At 41.2% G+C, this 18,934-nt stretch overlaps 1 protein-coding gene across 1 annotated transcript in view; it reads left to right on the forward strand.

The window, feature by feature from the left end:
• The window catches only part of znf644b (zinc finger protein 644b), a gene marked incomplete at both ends in the record, with an annotated part of 82,731 nt that overhangs the window by 696 nt on the left and 63,101 nt on the right, over positions 1-18,934 (forward strand). Inside the window, 4 exons of the mRNA XM_080473117.1 lie at positions 6,920-9,535; positions 10,882-11,451; positions 16,788-16,910; positions 17,128-17,224. Of these exons, the coding sequence (XP_080329243.1) occupies positions 6,920-9,535; positions 10,882-11,451; positions 16,788-16,910; positions 17,128-17,224 (3,406 nt within the window). The remainder of the gene's footprint in view (positions 1-6,919; positions 9,536-10,881; positions 11,452-16,787; positions 16,911-17,127; positions 17,225-18,934) is intronic.

The raw sequence follows: 18,934 nt of genomic DNA on the forward strand, positions 1-18,934 counted from the left end.
AAGTGCCCATTCATGTTTCTGTCTGGCTGCTGCTTACACAGAGAGCCACAGCCTCACCAAGTACACCAGTGAAGCGTCATCTGATCATCTGGTCTTACATTTGTCTCAGCGTATTCATGTGATTTACTTATCAAATTTCAAGACAACGTAGCATTTACAGAACCTGCTGTAGTAAAAAAAAAAATTATGAAATCTTAATAACTTTGGACAGTGTTCAGTCCTTCCTCAGACAGATACCTGCCAGTGGCACTTTATGTGAACCTTTGACATTTAACCTGTGGTATTCTTTTAGGGAAAAGTGTTTAATCAATAAAATATACAATTTTAGATGTAAAAAAGTGAACTGAGAAAAGAGATTAAAAACAACTTTAAAGTTTATCTTAACATATATTGACCAAAGTAAGGTTCCAAGGCTCGTTCCGTAGGTATAAACATCGATATGAATGTCAAAGCAATTTTCACTAATGCGTACTTATTTCTGGAACATGACGTGGATTATCCCTGAAAGGATTTCTCTCATGTGTACATTTCTAAAGCAGTAATTTATTACCCTCTCTATTGTCAGACTGGATGCTAAGCTAAGCTAACAGGCTCCAGCTCGATGTTTGTTTTGCAGGCAGGAGTGTCATCAAATGACATGAAGCACATGAAGAAAATGTTTTGACTTTCTGGAATTTCCCACTTCGAGAAATACTTACCTGTGAATCTTTGCTTCAATCGCTTCAATGTGCCCAGAGATTCTTGTTGCTAAAGCATGCATTACCATCTAATTTGTTCCGACTACAAAGAATACAATTTCCTTGGCAACATACCGCCCGTGGTACTCGTATTTCTTCCTTTAGTGCGTAATTTGAGTCAGATAACTCCAATATATATTTTCACTCAAGCAGTAAATTATATTGTTTAGTTATCAAAGGCTTTGTGTAATTACATTTGTGCAATTCATGATGACAGGGCTGATAGTGTCGGCACAAGACGCTGGCATACATAATCACAGGCAAAATCCCATTAGGGAGAATGGAGACCATTATTATGGAAATGACCTTTGGGTGACAAGAATTCAGTGGGATAAAAGAGTGCGTAATCCCGACAAAGACGTTGTGTGAAAGACACTGTCGCTTTCCTTCTCTCTCGTGCAAATGTCTGAAATTCTGGTGTTTTATGAAGGTGCAATTGTGGGGTGGGGGGTGGGGGGGGCAGTTCCTACTCAAGGAGGAGTGAAATTTGGCTGTGTATTGCTAATTTCCTCCTGCATTTCCCCTGTTTGATACCATGGGTAACTGCAGGGCTAAGATAGAAGACGATAGAAAAGAATTGTTGTGCTGTTAGTGTGTGTGTGTCTGTTTCATTTTTTTTCCCCCCGTTGTGGCACCTTCACTGAGAGAACATACTCACCTTGGGATTACTGGAGTGTCAAGCTGAATCTCCGTCTGTTTGTTTTGAGCCATGCTTTGATACTCTCACACTAAAGAGGCAGCTTCATAAATTCACATTGTGTCAAATAAATCAATACATCCCATTAACTCAGGAAGTTGTGTAGTGCAGTACTTGAGGGACCAAAGGCTCCCCACCCCCCTCGTTTAGGCATCTCTCCAGCAAAAGGCAATGGCAGAGGAATGTGAGGTTGGCTGTTGATCCATACAGACAGCTCCAGCAGTTGAAAGGGTTTGGCTGACTGGTCTCAGTTGGTCTTTAGTGCCGTCTCCACTGTGCTGCCAGCCCGGGCCTTCAGCTGAGCAAGACAGAAAGAATTTGCTCGGACTTCTGCAGCCCAGCAAGCCTGCAGAACCAACAACTCTTCCCCAGTCAATCAGTGTCTCACCTCATGACACTTTTAGTTTCAGGCATCCAATAAGAAATCACATGTCACAACAGATTGTGTTAATTCTCATCAACTGCTTGATGATTCTTATCGAAAATCCTTTGCCGTTAAAAGACCGACCATATATACACATATTTATCTCTTGACTGATTGTCATCTAGATGTCTCATAGTTTCCAAAACCCAAAGAGATCTCATTTTACAGTGGTATAAAATGAGAAAAACCAGTAAACACTCAATTTTAAAAAGCTGCAAGACGCTGGTTAATAAAACAGCTGCTTATAAATCGACATAGTTTCCCGAGTGACTTGTTAAAAGCACTAAACTTTGCATAAACTTTATCTTCATTGCTCTTCAGAGCGTCCAATTTACATGTACACAGTCAGATTGAGAAAGACCACTATGTGCCGGTGCTGAGGGACCCGGGTAATTCAGAGCATCTTTTTTGTTGGAGCCATCCCCCAAATTGCTGGGGGCTGCAGACCCCCTCTGTGATCCCTGATTTGCCAAAATATTAAAGTGAGGCCAAACCCTGGTGGACACAATCACTCTCACCAACATGCAAAACGAGGGGTCTTTAAACAAGTCTTTGCTTTTTTTTTGCGTTCTGTTCCTCATGACAGGAGCAATTCTAACTTATACAGCGGACATGTGCATTGAGAAAACCCTGCCTGCTGCTATATATGTTGTAGTTGTGTTCAGAATCTGCCAATGATGTACATATCATGATACAGGAGTTATTAATTAAGATTACAAATTGAGATTACTGCAACCGAGGTGATGTATTAGATTGGATCTTTCTAAATCTGATTTTTATCAATCTAATAGGGTTGAAAAAATATTTTTTATTGCAATCGGAAAAAGCAGAAATGCATTTTTAATTTGTGGTATTCCTCAAACATTCATCCGTAACAAGTTTAATGCATCTCAAGCTAGAGATGATCTCAGCCGTAGTAAATACTTCTTCTGCACATGCATGAGGAGATGGATGATAAGAACAATGTTTTCCTCCAGAGTGTCACGACTCCATATTCTCCTGAGACTTGGTAGTTTTAGAATTGACTGTCACCGTAATAACAATCCAACTTCATCTGGCCATACGAATGTCTTGTGTACTCGCCATTGCTGATGTTTATAGCGTTTTGTTCTCTGCATACGTGTGTGTGTGTGTGTGTGTGTGTGTGTGTGTGTGTGTGTGTGTATTTTCATCACAAAAACAAACAACAGCACCAACATGAAAACTAGTTTTCAGAATTTCTGCCCTTTCCTTGGAAGCGCACGTAGTTTTCAAAACATTGCCGGGAGAAAAATGCAGAAACACATATTTCTGAGAGAGGCAAGACTTTTGTAGGATCACCATCACCTGTTAAAGTCTTCATAAAGTACATCTGGTACAGGAGGAGCATGCAATATCCTCATAGACGCACCATGTCCAGATACCAAACAAATAGACGCTTGCTGTGAGGTGTCAGTGTTAAACGTGTCCTGCTTCTGGGTCAGCAATTTATGGGCCTTTAGAATTTTGAGCCTGGTTTTGACTAACTAAAATGCATGATGCCTTAAAGCTTTGGGTAATGTTGAGTTTAAAGGAAAGGATTTGCTTGAAGCTGATGAAGGACAAACTGCACCTTGTCTGAAATTGAATATTGCTGCACAACTATCCCCAAGCAACTCAGTAACTCAACAATCAATATGCTGCGTCAAGGGTTACATTTTAAATTTAACCTGGACGACTCCTCCGATTTGTACAACTGAACTTGGCAAGGAAAAGAAGCAACATAAAAACAGATGCAGGTGATTTAATGGAAGAAGAAGTAGCAAGCATTGTCCCGCTTAAAGATTTCATTCATGAACGAGTAAAAAACACCCCAGTGACTGACACAGGCATGTCTCGAAAACATTTAAATATGTGTGTATTTGAATCAATCCAGGTACGCTATTATCATGTAATCAAATTTAAACCAATTTGGAAAACAGATCCGAAGACCCCGTGGGCCTGATTTAAGATCCTGCATAAATTGTGCTTGATTGCTTGTTCACACAGTTTGACCACAGTTTCACTTTGCTTGGGTTTTGCAGGTGAAGTAAGAATCACACCGTGAGTGACATTATGTGCAAACAGGACGGTTCGAATGAGGGTTTCGTGTGTTTTAGGCCACGTCTACAAGATCTGTTGCAAACTTTATTGCTTCCGTTTTTCATTTGTTTTGCAGACAGCGTGACGTGACAGCATGAGAGCCACCACAAGCCAACATGTGGTGTTGGAAGTGTTGGTGGAGGAAAATATATATGGCTTAACGATAAATACATCTCAATTCATCAAGAAAACAAAATACAATGTCAAGATTTTGAAAAGAAACATTGAAAATATCTTATAATAAAGTCCCCAAAAGTCTGAGGAAATGCCTCTCGCGTAATTCCATGGCCTCAGATGACTATTTCATGAACACAGATTTCAATTTCATGGCCTCAGCTTACTACTTCGTGGCCTTAAATGACTATTTCATGACCACCTCAATACCAGCAGCATCTCTGCTTAAAGATTGCACGCTCTTTTCAAACGTGGTGAAAACGGTAATCAGAAACAACTTGAGTGTTTTTTAGGGAGTGCCAGATATGAGAGCTCAAGCAAAACTTTAAATTGTAGCCACAAAATATTAATTTGAATCCAGAAAATAGTAAGTTCCGATCACGGAAAAGTAAATTAAGGCCACAATTTAAAGTTTTATTTCAGAGGTCATGTCTGGGGCTCCATAGTTTTCAGAGTTAATGCATCACAGTGTACTTTAATCATCCATCTCTCCAAATATTGGAGACTATATAAATATTTTCCTGTGCGTAGATCCACTTCCACACATTTATGCATGTGATATAATCCTGGCACTCATTTTCAAACATAATTAGAACACCCTCTTTGCGAGTAGAATTTCTGCATTGTTTGATAAAGTATTGGGCCAGAGTGCCCGACAACACTGCCATCACCTCCCATCATCAGCTTGGAAATAACATTCTTTGGTGGATCAACCCTCTAATGTATTTATGAGCCCCGGGTACTTTATACTGTATATATCTACCTCCAGCACCTTTTGCCACATCAGCCTTAGCTTTTCACACTCCACTTACCTTTTGTGGTTGCTCCTGAGGGTTGCCCAGCACATTAGAAATGACAAGGAAGGCAGGCTGTCACCGTCACACTGTGCCACAGGTTTCAGCATTGTTACAGAGATGCTTCTGGAAATACAGTGAAGAATAATGGCACAATAGCAGTGATGGGTCTTAAAACTACACTTGACCTTCAGACTCCTGTCATTGCGACAAATACAGATTGTTGACTCGTCATCATTTTCACCAGCTCTCATTTAACCTCCAAAAAATGACTGCCTTCTTCTTGAAATGACTGTTGAGTGTTCATTTGATTTGATTCAGGCAATCTAATTTAACACAATAAAAAAGCCTTTATGCTCGCAATGCTCAGCTTTTGTGAGTGTAAGGTGACACAAGTCAAAATACGTTAAAACAACTTATGTTTTATTCCAATGTTAGAGTAAAAATAAGAAATAAAAGACAGCATTGCGATGACTAAATGAAACTTTGTTTGCTATTGTCTAAGAGAATAAAATAATGATGATGATAATGATGATGTTCTGCCTTATTGTCATTCACCAAACAGAAAAAGCAAAATGCATATTAGGTAATGTAAGAAAAAAAAAAGATTGTAGATCGCGGATTGATCAGTGCATGTATACATCTGAACTGTTTTAATGCTCGTAAGCCCTGTGAATATCTCCACACAAAAAATATTGTTATTCTACACTATATATATATATATATATATATATATATATATATATATATATATATATATATATATATATATATATATATACACACACACACACACACACACACACACACACACACACACACACACACACACACACACACACACACACACACACACACACACACACACAGTATATACAGTATATATATATATTCTAATATATATATATATATATATATATATATATAGCTGCAAGTTGTGTTAGTGAGTTGCTAATGAGGCTTTCACATTTTCCAGCAAGATATTTTGATGGTTCTTGCCACCCTGCCGTTTGGGGGTAACAGTGAAGTTTGCTTTAAATGTGGAGCGTCTGTTCCCCTTTTGAACCTCTAACACCACAACAGATGGGGAGAATATGGAGCTCGGAAGGTTTTACCTCCGAGGTGGTAACAGTGAAGCCACTCATTAACACTGAATTTACCACTTCGTTAGCAATGCAGCTTCCTGTTGAGAGCGACCAGCCCCACGGATGTCAAATCCAGCGAGCATACGTTTAGAGCTAAATCTGTTCTGGACAGCATATCTGTGATTCCTTCCCCCACAAATCTAACAGCCTTTTAAAATGACTTGTTTATCGCTATAAGTATGACCTAAAAGAGGAATCTTTTGCCTTAAATTCAATCAGGATTCAGTTCGAAGGCCCATGTGGATGCGCAAAAGTGTATGTTTTCTTTGTGTGGGTCTGTGTTTGTGTTGTCGACAGATTGTGTGCCTGCCAATTTGTCAGGATTCAAGTAACAACAGTCTCATGCTGGGATCCGCGTTGGCACCATCACAGAGTGATAAGACGCAATATGATCTCATTGGAGGTGTACTTTGTTCCCATGGAAATTGGTCAATTTTAGCAGACGACTGAGAACTTTAGGCGGGGAACCAGGAAGGTTGTCTCCCAGAGGAACGCGCACATAATTAAGCATTCTCGCCAGGGTATTCAGGGCTAACAGCAGGGTTTGTTGTGAATAGAGGTGGCGAAAGAGGGTGTTGGAAAATCATAATGCAGCACAGAATAATGCCGCTCTCATTTTACAGAGCTGTGGGAATAGTCCAAAAACAATTTTTTTCAACAGTGCCATCCTGGCAGTGTGAATGAGAAAAAAATAAAGAAAGGGAGTAAATTTTATTGTACCTGTTGTGCACCAGTGTTGCAGTTTTAAATCAGAAATATGGACTCTCTTGAATGGCGCCCAAACCGTTGCATGTTTGATCAAGTCCTCTTAATATTTTGTGTGATTCTTTTTTCTTTTTCTCTTTCAGAGAGTCTTTCTGCTACGTCTGATCTGAAAATAAATGCTCTGGAGCACAAAGACGTGAAATGTGTGTCTGACAGCCCAGGTCGTACTCAGGAGCCATTACGGAGTCGCACATTCTCCCCGAAGAACAATGCCGCGGGTCTGTCCTCAGATGAACACGAAAACCCTTTAAATGGAACCCAGCCGAATCCATTTGTATACAGCAGTGTCCCCGCTGTTCCCCGCGCAGGCAATTCATTGCCTTCAGGAGCACTTGTTAATGGACCTGGTTCACACCCCACCTCAGAGGTACACCGTGTCCTGAACAAAGGCGCTGTTTTATCTGACAGTGTCCTGGACGCAGCGTGGCACGCGGAGAAGGACACGCGCCCCGAGGTGTCGCCGCCACCCGGTGAGCTTCAATCAGACGCTCGGAAGCACACAGCGAGGCCCGTCGCAAAAACACTGGCCACACAGCCGGGTGTCTACACGCCACTGTCTCACATGGAGGAGAAGGAGTTTGGATTGGCCTGCTCGGCACCGTCACCTGGCGGCGCCCAGCCAACGCACATTAGCCAACCTCTGACAAAACAGACAATAAAAACAAGCTCTCGGTGGGACGGGGAGCATTCCGGAAGCCCCATGGATGATTATCATAATGCCAAGGCAAATGGAGGGGATTCGGCGAGGGGATGCGTTTTGCACCGCGACAGAAGGCCGGAGACCAACGTGACGCACCAAAGAGACAACAGGCGCAGCTCCAAAAGCACACCAGACTGTCTCGGAAAGCAAAACTTCCGCTCCAGACACTGCCGCAGTGGCACTGATGTGGAAAATGTTGATACGGGCAACAAAGACGAATCTGCGCGTATACAAGCTGATATTAAATATGCAGTTATGCCATTCAAAGACCTTTCCAGGAACATTGCTTCAGACTGCGAGCACCATATTTATAGCACGGCACAGGAAGGCTGTAATGAGGAAAATGACCCTGAAGATGAAAGCAATGTTAGTCCAAAAGTGGAACAGTTGGAGACGGAGCAACTCGAGCGAGATCCACTTTTCTTCTCATGCACAATATGCAATGTTAATTTCAAGGAAAAAAGACATTTCCATAGACATATGATGTATCATTTAGGCAAGCATAATCAGGTGAACAGTGAGAAGCTTTCACAGCCCTTTGTATGCAGGCAGTGTGGGCGTTTGTTCTGCGATAGCGGCTCCCTCATGAGGCACATCGTTATTCACCGAGACAAGCTCGAAAAACTTGTGGAGGAGATCAAATGTCTGAAAAAGGGCAAATCTGACGACAGGGCCACCGTGGCGGAGTGCACATTGTGCGGATTTGCCTGCAACTGCCCGAAAATCTTAGTCCAGCGTGCCAAAACGCACAATAATCTGAAGCACTACTACTTCTGCCAGGAGTGTAACTATATTACACTGACGCAGCAGGCGCTGGAAGACCACCTTCTTAATGCACACCTCAAAACGCACCAGGACCAGGTTCGAGAGGAGGAACTGAATAATGTTAAGTTGGAGGGCGAAAAGGGATTTTTCATGAGCGGAGGCAAAGTCGAAAGACATTCAGACGAAAGGTTTGTCAACCAGAACAAAATTGCCGGATTAAAATTGAATTTGGTGGAAGAACAGATCCGTGTCTCTCGTTTCTCCCACAAAAAGGAGGAAATACATGTTGCAAAGTCTGCCGACAAAACCTTACATTTTCATAAATTCAGCTGCACCAAACCCACACTGTCGCCTTCTTTGTGGAGGATCGACCAGCATGGAAAGTTACTCCTACAACCGGTAAAAAAATTAGACGTGGCAACCGATCTCACCTGTGCGGGAGAAGATATTGAGAACAATGACCAGGAGGCTTTTGGCAGCTCCAAGCGCGCAAACTGTCCTACAAGTGCAGAGATTTTACTGTCAGCCAGGAAGCTTAAATTAGACCAGATGTTCAGTCGAGGAAGCAGGAATGACCTGGCGATCGGAGATTTACCAGCACAAGCCAACAGAAATTCCCCATCAATGAGTAGAGTGTCAACACCTTTGCATAAGGCTCCTAAAAATCTGAATGGTAATATCTTACCTAGGCTTAGCCAGAGGCTTAAGAAACGGTGTGCAGTTAGGGAGTTGGAAAGAAGCGGTGAGGGCGGCGGTAACTTCAGTGATTGTACCAGCGAAGCTACAGGCGGCTTCTTGGAAAGCAGCAAGAATGAAAGGAACCCATACACTCTGAGGTATTTCAGAAAGAGGCAGCGTTTTTCAGCCCAACACCAAAGCCCCCACGCACCCAAGGATGAGGATGATGGAGATGAAGACTGCAGCGACGTCGAGCAGCTCATAATCAAGGAGGAGTATGTCGAAGCCGCAGCCTGTGATGAGTCCTCTGAATCGTGCGGTACGCCTCCGGGTGACATCCTCCCCACGCCGGGGGTAGAACAAAAGCCCTGTCCGTACTGCCCCGCCAAGTTTGAATCCGGAGTGGGTCTTTCCAATCACGTGCGTGGGCACCTTCACCGAGTCGGCTTGAGCTACAACGCACGGCACATGGTTTCACCAGAGCAAGTGGCACTGAGAGACCATCAGCCACGTGTGCGCAGGCGGATCAACACCGGCATGAGGAAAATGAAAAAAGGTGAGCTGAAGCGCTTTACACATTGAAAGTCATTTGTTTTGTGAAAGTCAATGTTTGGGTGTTTGGGTGCTCGGATTAGACCCCAGCACCTTACAAAAGGCCTCAAAGTGTTGGGTGCAGAATTGGCCATATTTGACTGTCTTCTCCATCCATCCATCCATCCATCCATCCATCCATCCATCCATCCATCCATCCATCCATCCATCCATCCATCCATCCATCCATCCATCCATCCTATGACCAATTAGAACAAGGAGATCGGTGACTAGTTAAATGAAAAGAAATAGACACTCTGTAATCTTGTAATTCAGAGTGATATGGAGTGACACTCGGTTTAAATGTGCTCAAAGTACCTCAGAAATTTGGGGAATTGGCTGAAATGTGCAAACTCTGGAGAAGAAAGGCACAAGTTGCCTATTTCTGATCCATGGTGGGTAACTTTGAGTAATTTCCAACCTACAGAGCTCCTTCAGTAATGTTTTACGACATTGAAGAGCCTTAAAGTATGGCTTAAATCACTGCAGCTGACTATTCTAAAAATTATCTTTAGCAAATCTCTAATTTCATTTGAATAACAAAGACCAGTCTTGACAGACGATTGTGAACTGAGAGACGCCCAAAGTAATTAGGCAAGCTTTACATTTTTAGAAATAGATACACGCTTTCCATATGAGACATCCCCACCCGTCAACTTGTGTGACTTTATTTAAATACATTTTCACCAAAAATATAGATTTTTTTTTTTTTTAATTAGTAATTTCTTACAAATTAAATTCCACACAAATTAGCAACTTTTATGAGTATAATCACAAAAGACATTCTGTGGAGAGACTCATATAAGATACTGAATGACCCGCTGCTAAAATACAACAATAGACACGTTTACTCGACAACATTTTCAAGTGAAAATGCAAAACTTTTGCTGCGTTTTGGGGGTTTGTTTCCACAACAGTGGTCGGAGGCACTGAAAGCGCAGCTTTTTGAAAATGGCTTCCAATGTGGAACTTCTCGAAAATGCCTTGACTCTGTCTTTGTGTAGATGACATAAACACTGCTACTGTGCATGCCCACCATAATCATAGTAAGTAGTTCTTCTGAATGTCTGTGTACTTTCCATTGTTAATGTTTATAGTGTATATCCCTCTGTGTGTATGTATGTGGTTTCATTACTAAAACAAACCGCACCAATCACTAGTAGACCTTCTATTCTGTTCTATTCTGTTCTATTCTATTCTATTCTATTCTATTCTATTCTATTCTATTCTATGAATTCTGAAATTACTTGAAGTGCTAGTTCGTTCTTTCAGTCTTTCATTGATTTTGATGAACTTTGTGATTCATTACAGCCGTGAAGACGGAAACCCAAGGAGAACACAAATGCCCCTTGTGCTGGGGCTGGTTTGAAACCAAGACTGGTCTTTCTAACCATGTGAGAGGACATTTGAAACAAATAGGCAAATGTGCCATCAGCAGCAACAGCAGCGGCGGCAGCAGCAGCAAGTCTCCACTGTGCATCCTGAACGAACTGCTGAAAGACAAAAAGGAACATGAACATATTCTCCAGGTCCTCAACAAAAGCCATGTCCCATCACGACTTTCAGCCTCTCAGAAGTTCAGCAGCAGCTTGTTCCTGAAGCAGACAGACATCCCAGTGAAAAGCCCACATGGGGTTAGTGGCCCACTTCCAGTATTGGGCAGCTTTGTTCTGAAACAGGAGGAAGGCGCCTCGACAGAGTGGAAGAAACCACCGGTAGAAGCACAAAGAGAAAGCACTTTAGTCGAACTGCTTAAAACCGAACAAGTACGAATGAAGCTTGGGTTGACAAACAACCAGCAAACCCAGGCAAACAAGAAGATCTCTGATGTGACCAAGGACTACGTGGAGGAGACCAGTGCCGACCCGAACTGGACGCACGGTATGGAGTCTTGTGATGTGATCTTGAATATCGTTTCAGTGGTCTTTCATGGGTATTTGTTTTATTGTTCTTGTATCATTTTAAGGCCATATATCGCATTAAAATAAATCTAAACGCTCATTTATACTCTACTATACATACGCACAAAAGGCCCCGTTTACACGACCATGTTTCAAGTGAACACGCATTGTTTGTGCTTTTTCATTTCAGAAAAGTTTCGCATTTGCACAGCAACGTTTTAAAAAGGATGACTATGTAGTTTTCATACACTATAAACTTTACACAATAAACAATATCGAGCACTTGCACATTCGTATGGACAGTCGATGAATTAGATGTTATAATGGGTGACTATAAAACTACCAAAACGGACTATAAAAGATTATGGATTGGGAGTCATGCCACTCTACAGGCCGCCATGTTTGTTATTGTTCATCTACTTTGCGCATGTGCAAAAGAATTATTCACTACGCCCGTGGTACACAGTCACAGTAGCAGTGTTACGACTGTCAACAAGGACACGGGCCCTGGGCATTTCCAGAAAGTCTTGTTTTTTGGTTATCCATGCAACAACGGAGCCCAGGCACTTTCTAAAAGTTCCACCTTGGGAGCCATTTACAAAAAGTTGCGTTTTCAGTGGCTATGGGCATCGCTGTCACGTAAACAGACCCCAAAAACCCGACGAAAGTTTAGCATGCGTTCATTTGACATCATTGCCATGTTAACGGGACCTCAGATTTACAGCCACTTCAGTTGGTTTTTCTGATGGAATTATGTTAGGTTTTCATTTATAGTGAAGAAATTGTTACGCTAGTGTCACACTGAGCTGAGTGCAGAAACTAAATGTGGAGAAAGTTTACAGTTTCAGCTGCAGTTATGGGACAAATTGCTGTCTTTCCTTGAGTCTTAAGACAAGTTCAATTTAATACTTAATGCTAAGCAAGGCACAGATAGTACCTGAAGATGCCACTGTTCTCCAGACCACTCCTGACATACTGGGGAGGATAAAACTTCCTTTAAGGCCACAAGTCCATAGCTTCCTTCAGCTCTCAGCTGTTTGGGAGGTCAAACAAGGTCATGAGGTGCTGTGGCATTTATTTTCAATTAAAAATGGCTGAAAGTTTCAATCGCCACAATAGAGGCTCCCAAGCAAACTGAAATTAAAGCTGCAAGCAGCATTGAAAGTTGTGAGGTTTCTGAGCAGGCAGCCTGTCAGCCTGTCTGCTGCATACGGCACACTGCAGGACCTGCATCTGTCTGTCAAAACATGCTTCTTCCTGTTGCCAGCAGGTGGTGCTGTGTCTGAGTATGGAAATTGGCAGATGGATTTAATCTTACAAATGTCAAAACAATGTAGGGGGCGCTGTAGAGCCCTTTTGCCCTGTGCAATGACCAGAGAATTGGTGTATGCCTGTGGATGTGAATGTGAGCGTGTGTTTCTCTCTGGTTGTCCTGTGTTTGACTAACAACCTGTCCAAGGCATATATACTGCCTTCATATATAGTCACACGGTTGAATCAAGTCGTATAGAAGTTACATGGATGAATGGAGTTAATCAGTCATTATTACAATAAACTCCACACCACACACAGTGAACAGGGGTGTCGTGTTCTTAAAACGGCTGATAACGCGGTCAGTAAGACGCCACTTATCGCTCTATTAAAGCATGTAAAGTGGACACACTGCTTATTTTGAACAAAACCCACCTTAGAGTGAAGCTCAGGTTTGCTGTGTTTTACACAACAATATTTTCAAGTGACAACACAACATTTTTATTGCATTTTGGGATCTGTTTACACAACAACAGTGCCAGGAGGCACTGAAAACATAACGTTTGAAAACGGCTCCAAAAGTGGAACCTTGTGGGTGGGCTTTCATTACAAACACTAACCACAGCACCCACTAGAGGCCCGACTGGATAATGGCATTGATCTCTCGAAGCGCACTCATCTTCTTGTCATGTCTATAGAATGTCTATAGTAGTTTTCTATGGTTTTTCCTTTCCTACAAAAAATCAGTCGGTGACAAAGTATTATTTTTTTTCCACCACAAGTTTGCCTGAATGACTACTACTTTTATGTCTTTCATTGAGATTGTGCTCCGATTTTAAATGATTGATAGATTGATATAACCCAGAGGCCAAAAAAATGCATAAATAAAAAAAACAACAACAAATATTTAATGTGTTCATCATAATGCATTTCAGTTTGAGAGGCCAATTACAGCATTTTGCTATATAGCTGGGGGTTCCTTTTAAAGTAAATTGGTCCCCAGTGAAAAACATCCATCTGTTTTTTTTTGTTTTTTTCCTAGTAAAAATATGCACGCATCTTTTTCTGGCTGCAAAATGCTTAAAAAGATTATTGTAACCCAAAACTGTATTAATTGTTATAAATAGAGCAGGAGAGCCCAATGGCTCTTTGTATTGGAATAATAATTTGTTGTACCAGTTACACTGTATGAAACACACAGGCCCTCCCCTTCTGTTTAATCTCCCTGTTTTACTTATTAGACGCAGCAAAATGTGTGGGGAAAGTAAAACATGTCATGATTACCTCTTATGCTCATTTTAGTTTGAATAAACTGTGAGAAAAGCTGACAGTGAAATTCAAATTGTGATTCCCAAGATATAGACATGGTGACTTTCATGCCAACATTTTGAATGTGTTCTAAAGAACGTAGACATGTATTTCCTCGGTGTGCACTAATTTGTAATCGGCGGGTAGTTTCTGAGTTTTTCCTGTGACCATGAACAATTTCCCTCCAATCAGAAAATTTGACCGTTGACAAAAGATATGGCACTTTTTTTTTTATTTGTAAAAAAATGCTCACTCCCATTATTGTGATCCAAATTTTATTCCCTACGTGCAGTATCTGTCCACAGATATACTGCGTTTGTAATGCAGCAACACAGTGGGAGAAAAGTTAATAGTCATTTTTAATTGTTTGGGAGGGAAACGGCGTATACTGTAAACAGAATATCGCGAAAGTGCTTTTGAAGTTCAAATGAAAAAATCATGAGATCCCCTTGATGTTGAACTGGAAGCCTATCATCTGAGCGTGTGCACACTTTTGTTTAATGTCTGTCCAAATTTGAGTCATGCACCAAGAACGATGTTGGTGAAGATTTGAAATCACGTCACTTGTTGTTGAGTCCTATTTTCAGCCGGATATCTTCATGACTGCGTTCCTGCAATGTGCTTTTACTTCTGTCTGTCTTGTCTTGAACGTCAGGTTGGGATTTGCCAGGGATTAAATCCTCCTATGCTCTATTTAGCCCTCTCTGCCTAATCTTAGCCCCCCCTCCCCCCATCAACAAGCAGAATGGACCAAAAATATAGATTTGTTTAAATGTGAAAGTAAATCGAATGCAAACTTCTGCTTATTGACAGTACACGTTTTGTAAAACATAAGGCACCTGGGCCAAATTCAGCCTGCCAGAGAGTCCAGTCTGGCCTGCAAGATGAAGATTGAATGAAGAATGAAGATTTTTTAATGGAAATCACTTTTGAATTTTTTTGATTTATTCACTGGCGATCAGTTTTAGGCCCCGTTTACATGATAATCCTGTAAAAACTCCTAATTTTTCCATTTTCGTTTCAGAAAAGTTTTCTGTTTCCATGGCAACATTCAAAAAGAATGTTTGAAAAGATTGAAAGAGGAGCATTTTCAAAAAGTTCCACCTTGGGAGCCATATTTTAAAAGTTGCATTTTGGAATACAAGAGACAATGTTTGGACATTTCACAGCATTTTTTCCTGAAAGGCCGATAGTACGAGCTACATAATATTTTAATGGCAATTCATTTTCTTTACACATTATCTTGTTAAAACATTTATATTAGTGTTGGACCTCACCTGAAACTTACCTGTAAATCTGGAGTTAGAAAGTTTTTTTTCATTTGGGCTCTTTATTCAAACCACAAGGGGGCACACCCCAAAACCTGAGATTTTGAATGTGCTTCTTTGTTGTCAACACATGAGGCTTTAATAATAAACCCACCTCTGTTTAAACTTTAGTTTTATTGTTCGTGTGAGCAACGGAATGCTATGCTATGCTATCACCACGACTGATAGTTCCTGTCACCAATCAACACACACCTAATGTCCGCACCAGTAACAATCGAACATGTACTCTCACGAGAGGAAGTTGTGGTATGGAAAATGGTTAGAACGAGCTCTATATTACAGGTTTTTTTTTTGTCCTAATAAATTTTATTTAAAAGACAATTTAAGTAAGACTGGACATGTGAGAATAACAGGTGGTGACTCCTTTAAATAAAACACCAACGCACACAGATTTGTGAAAAAGGATTATTATAAACGACATCTTTTTTTATAAGATACTTGTACATATTTGCATTAGAACAAAAAGTAAAGTCTTTATTTATGAGTTATCAAGCTGTTGTTTTACTGGTCCGACCAGTTGAAGTCATAACGGCTGTATTTGGCCCCTGAAAGCCCGATTTTATGTATGTTTGTGTTAAAAGCATTACAATTCATAGCTAATTGAGCTACTTATAGGATTTAGCACAAGACACATATTTACACACATCTTATAACTGTCACACCTCATGGTTTTCTACTGGAGCTTATTTCATCATTTCAATTTGTTACAAAATCTTCCCCCCTTCCTGGTTTTTCTCACAAATCGCCTCCTGCTGAACACAGACGTGATGTATCATGTAGTGTTATTGCCATTATTGTGCTCATTAAAGCCCATTTGAACGCCTTCAGCAGAAAAGGATTTTTCAACAAGAATTTAAGCTCATCTTTTAAGCCTTTAAATAAAGATGAATTTCTTTACTTTTTAATATATTCTTTGGCTTTTCTGCCTCACCATCACCAGTTTTTGTAGATTTTTACTAACAGGTAGCGTTGTACAGCGGCGTTGTCAGTCATTGCCAGTTTTCTGTCATGGAACGAACAAACCTGTGATTTCGTGTGTGTGTGTGTGTATGTGTGTGTGTGTGTGTGTGTGTGTGTGTGTGTATTTCTTTTTGTTTTTTGAATCCTTTGTGATTCTCATGAGGTGGTGTATTCTATGTGAAAATAGCCCCCCTGAAGACACAAAATTGTGTTAAACTTTACCAGTAACACTTTGCAAACAGGAGAGTGCAAATCAGATGCTTAGAAAGGAGCCAGATGGAAGAAGACTTTAGCGCACGCTGGGAGTAACAGCTTTGATTGATAATAAAATTAACTGCATGAACTCCAAACACTCCGGTGTTTTTTTTTACAGATCTCCAACCGGTCCTGCACCTTTGATTGTACCTCATGAACTGTCTCTGCATATTGAAAACGTAATCACACATTTTCCCGATGCTTTCCCTTTCAGGTGAGTTGGATTCGAAAAAGATTTGGGTTCAGTTTAAGAGCACCTCCCCCAGCACTCCCAGGCTCAGGGCTCATCTTCAAGCGTATGCACACAGAAAGAGGATAGCCATTTTTCAAGATCCAGGTATGTTCTGTTGCAAATCTGAAAAAAAAGAAAAGAAAAGAAATGCATGCTGCCTTTGTATGAAATTACAAATTAGTCTGTCACTCTGAAAGACGTCTTAATAGAAAATAAGAAATCCTGCCTTTAAAGGCTCTCTAGGTTTGGGATTATTCAGTAAAGCTCCAGCGTAGTGATAACTTGATATGTAAAGATAAACCTTTGGTCTTTTATTTCCTAGGCTATGATTATGTGAAGAAGAAAGCGAGACCAAGGCCTGGACTAGAGGAGAAGATTTTACCTTCCCTGAATACTGAGATATACACATTCACCTGCAGGTACAGAGGGTTGTGCAGGAAACCGTACTTTCTCTGACTAAACACAAAAGTAAGAGATCTCTCTAAACAACGTGATGGGAAGAAACAGTCATCCCACAAAATGCATGAAGGGTCCTTTATTTTTTTCCTCATTAGTGTAAGGACCTGCTGCCATCTCCCATAAAGGATTGTTGACTGAAGAAAACTTTATTCTGCAAATAGCTACACGGCTTTTACTCAATATCGAACCAATTCCCCTTCAATTTTACACGAAACAGTTAAAAACTCAATTTTATTTAAGTCAAACGCATGCATGCGCAAGAATGTTGTGCCAGGTACCAAATTGACCCATGTTTATTATGAATGTCCCCCTCTAGTGGCTGAAGTTGATATCACAAGAGAAACAACGTAGCATTTTATTTGAAGTAAACAGAAAAGCTTCGACAAAAAGGATTACTCTTATGAATTTTGGTTGGAGCCACATGAGCAGGTAGAAATCTGGATACCACAAAGTTTTACAACAACAGTCACATAAATTAACCTTTAACACCTTTAACACCTCCGTACGTCTGCATTCAAAGCCGAATATTCTGTACATTGAGACCCTGTTACAAGCGATAACCCATGACTTTTGCGTTTTCAATTCAGAAAAGTTTTGCATTCACGTGTAACACTGAAATGCTGAAAAATGATGTGGTTTTCCTGTTGGGCCACTAGTAGGTGCTGTTGTTTGTTTTTGTGATGAAACCACACACATGCGCGCAGAGAACAACACGCTATAAACATCAACAATGGCGAGTGCTCGGACATTTGTGTGAACAGACGATGAAGTTGGGGGTGCTATTACGGTGACTCAACTATAACTGGGAGTCATGACACGTTGTTGTCATTGCTGATCTTGCGAATGTGCAGAAGAACTGTGGTGCACATGCTCAGTCGCAGCATTTCTGCCCGAGACAGAACCTGAGTGTTTTTTCAAAAAGTTCCACTTTGGGAGCCGTTCTCAAAAAGACATTGATGGACATGGCTTTTCTCAATCTTAGTAGGATAGGTTCTGCAGGTTCTTCCTGTTTCCTGTATAGTTGCATAGTAAAGTAAAAGTAAAGTAGGTTACTAGTTTCTCAGGGTCTGTCCACGTGAGAACACTGTTTCACGTCATAGCCTCGTTTTTGGCCGATAATCTGTTTTAGGTACCTCAAAACTTTTTTGTTTTTTTCAACACGGGCCGGTGTGGACGGTCAAAGTAATTATTGTGTCATCGCCCCCACCACCCCCCACTGTGGTCCGCCATGTCACCTCATAACGACAACAATGGCGGACTACAAGCTCCAGGTCAAGCTGCAGAAGCTACTGATGCTCGCAGGTTTAATAAGGTGACATGTTGGATTTCTCGAGTACGAGGAGAAGCAGAGGTCTACATCTATATTTCTATGTGCTCCGTGTCTTCCTCTGTGGTTTTGGTGTATTTGGTGAGTCACAGCGCCCCTAAAGGGCTGGCGTATGTACTACAAGTCCTTCGGCATCGTGTTGAGCCGTGCTCATAGTGACATGTGGACGGATTAGTTTTTTTTTGAGAACGTCGGAAAGAAACAAAATAGTTTTGGCTCATGTGGAAGCGGCCTTAGTAACCTCGCCGTCGGTCTTGTAAACTGGGAGAGTTGAAAATGGAGGAGCCAGCTGTTGCAGCGTTTTGGCAACACTTTCAATATTCTTCACTCGGAGATTTGTGTT

The sequence above is a fragment of the Lipophrys pholis genome, assembly GCF_963383615.2.
Source record: "Lipophrys pholis genome assembly, chromosome: 10".
Lineage (NCBI taxonomy): Eukaryota > Metazoa > Chordata > Actinopteri > Blenniiformes > Blenniidae > Lipophrys > Lipophrys pholis.